The sequence below is a fragment of the Megalobrama amblycephala genome, linkage group LG4 (genome assembly GCF_018812025.1).
Source record: "Megalobrama amblycephala isolate DHTTF-2021 linkage group LG4, ASM1881202v1, whole genome shotgun sequence".
Lineage (NCBI taxonomy): Eukaryota > Metazoa > Chordata > Actinopteri > Cypriniformes > Xenocyprididae > Megalobrama > Megalobrama amblycephala.
Window position 1 is genome coordinate 29640916 of NC_063047.1, and position 7823 is coordinate 29648738.

Below are 7823 nucleotides of genomic sequence, written 5' to 3' on the forward strand. Positions count from 1 at the left end.
CAACACTAGCTTCAGAGCTTCCTCTGCTGAGTAACATCTCTTCATCTTGCAAACAATGAAATGATCAACCCCTCATGCACCACATATTTATAGGTTTGGCTGTGAGGACACCTGTGTGAACTCAAACTTTGTATAAAATCTACCAGACTAAACAATCTGCATTTTCTTGTGGTGAAAACTAAAACAATGTGTTTAGGGGCTTCTGAACTCCTACTTCAAATTCAAGCGCACCTTTTATCTCCGTACAAAAACAATAACAAGTGAAAAAGTGCAATCAAGGGTTAAGATGCGTGTTTGGTCGAAAAAGAAAAACCTCAAAGCTCATTAACCTTCTTTGACCTTTTTCATAGTTTTCACATGGCCCTATGACCCTGCCAAGGGTTCGACTCATACATGGAGTGAGATTTTTGATTGCCAGTACAATATAATTTCTTTCAAACTAATTATACACATTAAATTTTCAGTAAACACATGCAAACTACACTCTGACATCCTTACCAACATACCCACACAATTATAGCTGCATTATTTTTCAAATTGACTCTATAATATGCATAAGCAGAAAACACAAATAAAGCGAGTATTTCTTTTATATGCCAAATTTGAAAATATGGCACAATCTAGTAAAAAATGGTAAAAATGTAAAATTTGAAGCCTTGCCGATAGAATGAATGCCTATTTGCAAATATTGTATCATTTTATAGTCAAATGGCCCTGGGTTAAAAAAAAATTGCAGTTTTACTGGGTTTCAATGTGGACATTTTTGTCCTTAAGGTCCTGAGTGTGACTATTTTTTGTAGCCTACGGAGGATAAAATTGATTTTTTGAAGGAAATGAGGGTAAAATATTAAAATTCCAATAAAAATAAACACCTGAGCCAAAATTCATGTAGTTGGCATTAACAAAGGCACACTTATAACAAAAAACAAAACTGAAATGGACAAAAATGTCCATAAGTTTGCACAAGGGCTAAGTTATTCAGAGGTCCACCAACGCCGTGTTCCCACGTGGTGTCTGTTATTTCTCTCATCGCTTATAAGGATCGACCAATCACTGTAGTTTACAATTACTTTAGTTTTTTTTTTTTAAATATAATTTTATAGAGATTACACTAGGAGAATGCCAGTTTTAATCACTGCACTTAATATATTTAAAATAATATACTAGTTAGAGTACAAATAAGACAACGTTTTCGGTTTTGATGCGTTTAGCGTTTGAGCCACTATCCGCCCCCTGCAGGAAGACACCTTTGTGTCATTTTCTTTAAGCAGCTTGTGATTGGACTATCGACCAGTGACGCTTGGCAAAGCAGGAATACATGTTGTTTCTGTCTAGAGTACAGGAGGACACACTTGAAGTTCACTATGGCTGGCAGACAGGCAGTAAAAGCCTATTTAGATCTCATGTCGCAGCCATGCAGGGCTGTGCTGATATTTCTGAAAAACAACAAAATCCCACATACGGTGGAACACATTGCGTTACGAAAAGGTGAGCAGCATTATTGTGAGGGATTTGTTCAGTGGAGGCTGTGCAATACATTTGTAAAGTCCAGATGGCTTGAATCCAAGCCTGTACAAAGGTTAACCGATTTATATTTCAAAACTTTGTATACATTTATTGTTAAATTAATGTACTGAAATTGAATGCCCTGTAGGGCAGCAGAATACACCTGAGTTCACCAAACTCAACCCCATGAAGAAAGTGCCAGTGCTGGAGGACAATGGATTTGTTCTTACTGAGAGGTAATTAGTGAGTGTAGTTGGAAAAAAAGAACATTTGGAATTTTAAAATGGAAATTATTATTGCTATTAGTAGTAGTAGTAGTTAGAATTATTGTTTCTGTTATTAACCTATTCTATTATTTATCATTCTCTGTCACAGTGATGCCATATTGAAGTATCTGGCGACAGTCTATAACGTCCCTGATCACTGGTACCCCAAACTGCCAGAGAAGAGAGCGCGAGTGGATGAATACACAGCCTGGCATCATGCGAACACACGTTTACATGCTTCCACAGTGTTCTTGCATGAGGTGGGGTTTGAGCAGACAGGCTATACTTCATCAAAAAAGGATTTTAAATAATGTTATTATACATACAAAGGTCTGTCATGAAACTGGCACAGGCTGATATGTCCTTAATTTTTGGGTGAACTAACCCATTATGTCATTTATTACTCACCCTTATGTCGTTCTATGCCCGTAAGACCTTCGTTCATCTTCGGAGCACAAATTAAGATATTGTTGATGAAATCCGTTGGCTCAGTGACTGAGGCCTCTATTGAGAGCAAAGCCATTCAAACGCTCATGGTCCATAAAGGTACTAAAAACATATTTGAAACAGTTCATGTGAGTTCAGTGGTTCTATCTTAACATTATAAAGCGACAAGAATATTTTTTGTGCACCAAAAAAACAAAATAAAGACTTTTCAACAATATCTAGTGATGGCCGATTTCAAAACAGTGCTTGAGAGCTTTACGAATCGAATCAGTGGATCGGAGCGCCAGAGTCACATGATTTCAGCAGTTTAGCCATTTGATAGGAGATCCGAATCACTGATTTGATACAAAAGATTCGATACAAAAGATTCATAAAGCTCAGAAGCTTAATGAAGCCGTGTTTTGAAATCAGTGATTTGAAAGTCATTATTTTGTTTTTTTGGTACGCAAAAAGTACTCTTGTCGCTTTATAATATTAAAGGTGCCATCGAATGGAAAATTGAATTTACCTTGGCATAGTTGAATAACAAGAGTTCAGTACATGGAAACGACATACAGTGAGTCTCAAACTCCATTGCTTCCTCCTTCTTATGTAAATCTCATTTGTTTAAAAGACCTCCGAAAAACAGGTGAATCTCAACATAACACAGACTGTTACGTAACAGTCGGGATCATTAATATGTACGCCCCCAATATTTGCATATGCCAGCTCATGTTCAAGGCATTAGACAAGGGCAGCCAGTATTAACGTCTGGATCTGTGCACAGCTGAATCATCAGACTAGGTAAGCAAGCAAGAACAATAGCGAAAAATGGCAGATGGAGCAATAATAACTGACATGATCCATGATTACATGATATTTTTTGTTATATTTGTAAATTGTCTTTATAAATGTTTTGTAAGCATGTTGCTAATATACTGTTAAATGTGGTTAAAGTTACCATCGTTTCTTACTGTATTCACGGAGACAAGAGCCGTCGCTATTTTCTTTTTTAAACACTTGCAGTCTGTATTATTCAAAAACACAACTTCATTCTTTATAAATCTCTCCAACAGTGTGTAATGTTAGCTTTAGCCCGTTAGCCACGGAGCACAGCCTCAAACTCATTCAGAATCAAATGTAAACATCCAAATAAATACTGTACTCACATGATCTGATGTATGCATGCAGCATGCATGACGAAAACTTTGTAAAGATCCATTTTGAGGGTTATATTAGCTGTGTGAACTTTGTTTATGCTGTTTAAGGCAAGCGCGAGCTCCGGGTGCGGGGAGCGTGAGGAATTAAAGGGGCCGCAGCCTGAATTGGTGCATTTCTAATTATGCCCCAAAATAGGCAGTTAAAAAAATGTATAAAAAAAAATCTATGGGGTATTTTGAGCTTAAACTTCACAGACACATTCAGGGGACACCTTAGACTTGTATTACATCTTGTAAAAAAACGTTCGATGGCACCTTTAAAGGCCCACTGAAGTGTCCTGGAACGCACAGCTTTTTTTGTCTTGACACAATTTCAACTGAAACAGGAAGACAGGGCGATATATTGAACAGCCCCACCCCTTTTTTTAAATAGCCAATAGCTTTTCGTTTATATAACTGCTCGGCCAGAGCCATTAAACTCAGTAAAACCTTTAATCTCTAACTGTTTCTCCTCCTAGTCTCCTCTATATCTGTAAAATATAGCATTCTGTGAAGAATTTAAATGGGTCTGATACCTTTCGTGGTCTGAGCTGACTCGCGGATATGATCCGCTCTGTGCTCTCGTGTCCCTGGGCCAGAGCAGACTGTGCTGGCGCTGCAGCGGTTCATGTGACTCTAACGCAAAAAATCATATTTACACTGTCTGAATCGTTCCCTATTCTCTATATAGTGCACTATGTGCCATTCGCCATGTATAAACTAGTAAATGTGTGAACAAATGATCGATTTCAGCCAGCTTCAGCGTCTGTAAGAGTGTAGGAGGAGGCGGGACACTTTAGATTCTAAAGAGCATTTGATTGGACAGAACATAATGAGATGCTGGAGTGCACAGTGATGTCATGAAAATCCGTAATCCATTTTAGCGGAAGTGAGAGACTGTACGTTTTGAATGCTTATATCTCCTAAATGCTAATTTTGTCATTGTTTTGGAACACACCAGCATTTTCATAACATTGAGGCTAACATATTCATACTAAAAGCTAAAAAACTTAAAGGGTTAGTTCACCCAAAAATGAAAATTCAGTCATTTATTACTTACCCTCATGCCCTTCCACACCCGTAAGACCTTCGTTCATCTTCGGAACACAAATTAAGATATTTTAGTTGAAATCCGATGGCTCAGTGAGGCCTCCATAGGGAGCAATGACACTTCCTCTCTCAAGATCCATAAAGGTACTAAAAACATATTTAAATCAGTTTATGTGTGTACAGTGGTTCAATATTAATATTATAAAGTGACAAGAATATTTTTGGAGCGCCAAAAAAAAACAAAATAACGACTTATTTAGTGATGGTCGATTTCAAAACACTGCTTCAGGAAGATTCGGAGCACAAATTAATCAGTGTTTTGAAATCGGCCATCACTAAATAAGTTATTTAGTGAACAAAAATATTCTCGTCACTTTATAATATTAATATTGAACCACTGTACTCACATGAACTGATTTAAATATGTTTTTAGTACCTTTATGGATCTTGAGAGAGGAAGTGTCATTGCTCCCTATGGAGGCCTCACTGAGCCATTGGATTTCATCAAAAATATTTTAATTTGTGTTCCGAAGATGAACGAAGGTCTTACGGGTGTAGAACGACATCAGGGTGAGTAATTAATGACATTATTTTCATTTTTGGGTGAACTAACCCTTTAAGGGCGTTCACACTTGGCGTCTTTTTTGACAAGAAAAAGTTGACAAGGGTGCATTTTTAGGCAGTGTTTGGTTCCAAATAGCAACAGAGGCCGATATAACAACAGCTAGCGTATAACGGCAAGCGTAAATTACGGTATTGATAACTGTTGCTGAGCAGGTGATAGTTTTGTTAACGACAAGTAGTAGATGATACACTTACCTGAACAACCAAGGATCCGTCCAATCTGTGCCCACGCAGCCTCTTTATAAGCTACAATAAGTCCATCTACCGGCACCTTCTCCATTTTTTTCTTGTCGTTATGGAAGCGTCAGGTCTCGCTACTCACTTGTCATTGGTCAGCTGTCAAAAAGGGCATTTTTTCAGAAAAGTTGAACTTTTTTCAATTTGAAAAGACGCTCCGAGCTGCAGAAAAAGACGTTGGCGGTGGCATTTAAAAAACATGGTTTACTCCAAAGGATTATAATGTAAAACAGATGCTGGCAGCTTCAAAAAAGATGACAAGTGTGAACATAGCCTAACTCAATTTGCTTGAAATCACATCATTCTCTATTGGGCACACCTAATTGGTTCCTACTGTATCAGTAGCCAATGAGCTCGCTGCTCAACCTTCAACGTTCAGCATTTGCTGTAGCAGTTGCAGCACGCTTTCAGAAACCCTCCACCTTCCCCAGCTCCACCTGTATATATCTGCTATGGGTAATTCATGTATGCTATATTGTACAGCAGCAGCATGTCTTACTTGTTCACAGTAGCAAGTCCCGTACTTGCGCTGCAGCAGCAGGGTAGCAGATCTATTCCGCCAAGATCGAACATATCAACGTTGTCATAACCCTTACAATGCCAAACATGAGACTTTTCATGACAGAAATATTCATATTCAGTGATAAACTACATTTAACCTAACTTACCTTTTAACCTTTAAAACGTTTAATTCTAGCAGACTTCACAGGTTTTGTATTCCTGTACAGGTTTTATTTCCACTCATGACGGGACAGCCAACAAATCCTGCGAAGCTCGAAAAGGCGCTATCAGACCTGGATGGCACACTAGACAAGCTAGAAAACATGTTTCTGAAGAGACAGGCCTTCCTGTGCGGTGATGACATCTCATTGGCTGACTTGTTAGCAGTTTGTGAGCTCATGCAGGTAAATACTTAGAGCTGCTAAACATTCTAAATAATGACGTGGCGAATAGTGACCTAATTTTAAGCTTTTAAAGTCAACATGAAATGGACGTTGCTATAGTCTTTTCTTCCATATTGTGATGTATATCGAAGTAAAACGGCTTCTCGAACAAGAAAAATTGTAGGGCGGTACTTGATATTGTCCATGGGGAAATGATTGGATGGTTGTGGTTTGATATTGATATCTCATGTGAGTGACAGATTGCGACAGACTCAGTATTTACTATTTCCGAGACGCTTGTGTTCCTCCATAGTAATGTGGCATTCATTAAGACGAAACTGAATACTCATCCACAGTTGTACATGTGAAAACATAAATAGACCTAAAGACACATGTGCCTACAAGCCTTTGCATCTTTGATATCATTTGATTGTATCTTTCAGCCTCTGAGCAGCGGGAGGGACATTCTGAAGAACAGACCCAAACTGCTGAGCTGGAGGAGTCGAGTCCAGTCAGCGCTCTCTGACTCCTTTGATGAAGCTCACGCCGTTGTCTACCGTTTAAGAGACAAATTCACAGCTAAACTATGAAAAATCAAGTCTCTCTATTCACAGCAATTAATTCTATACAGTTGATATATTTCACAAAATATTCATTCAGTATGACTAACATGGCAAGGTGTTTCTGCCATTTACTTAAATGGATTAAGGATGTATCTGTCTAACATGGATATGCATTTTGATCAATATATGATTTGAAGTGAGGCATTAATTATCCACAAGTTTGGATATAACAAATGGTAGCATGGTTTGCTAAATTAATAAATGGAATGGTTTGTGATGATTTAAGTAATACATTTTTATAATATAAGGAGAAGAAAATGTAAAAACATTTTATTGTTGATGAGGAAATGGTACAAATATGTATTTACATTATTTACATTTAGTGAAAGTTTGTGAATGATGGTTTGTCTTCTCACTCTTGTGCCTTATCTTTCTGTAATGAAAATGTCCAATTAAAACTGTATCAGTTAATAAACTTTAAGTTGCATATCATATTCACTTTTGATGCAAATTGTAGTAAAGGTGCGTTCACGCCGTGTCGTAAATACTGTAACATTTTTGTATTGTAAAAAGCCTTCACATGCTTGTAGAACTTGTATGGTGTATGACATCAGAGTACCGCTAGAGCAGGGGTGTCCAATCCTGCTCCTGGAGGGCCACTGTCCTGCAGAGTTTAGCTCCAGTCCCAATTAACACACCTGAACAGCTAATCAAGGTCTACTAAGCCAGTGTTTCCCAACCCTGTTCCTGGAGGCACACTAAGGCTGCGTCCGAAAACCTAGGTAGCTGTCTTGCTGCCTCGCTGTCTTATAGACCTTATGTAGCCCCGCCCCTTTTCAGCGCTGCGCTCGTTGTCTTTTGACTTCCGGTTTGTATTTCCACAGTGATCTTACGTATTTATGAATGAACTGCTCATTTAAAATCTTCCAGGTCTACTGACATTTGTTTAGACATCTGCTTTAAACATAACAATGCTCATGATAACTTTCATTAACTCTACAACAGGTAAATTCACTTCACCAGCTAATTATTCCTCAACAGCGATGCCATTGAAATATACAGGGCTAC

The 7823-nt window shown here is 38.1% G+C and overlaps 1 protein-coding gene across 1 annotated transcript; it reads left to right on the plus strand.

The window, feature by feature from the left end:
* Nucleotides 1–1292: 1292 nt before the first annotated feature.
* Nucleotides 1293–7249, plus strand: LOC125267297 (glutathione S-transferase theta-3-like). The gene is made up of 5 exons (XM_048188806.1): nucleotides 1293–1488; nucleotides 1655–1742; nucleotides 1882–2032; nucleotides 6037–6213; nucleotides 6636–7249. Exons 1-5 carry the CDS (start codon nucleotides 1365–1367, stop codon nucleotides 6780–6782), a joined length of 687 nt encoding a protein of 228 aa, XP_048044763.1. The 5' UTR covers nucleotides 1293–1364; the 3' UTR covers nucleotides 6783–7249.
* The last annotated feature ends 574 nt before the right edge of the window (nucleotides 7250–7823 follow it).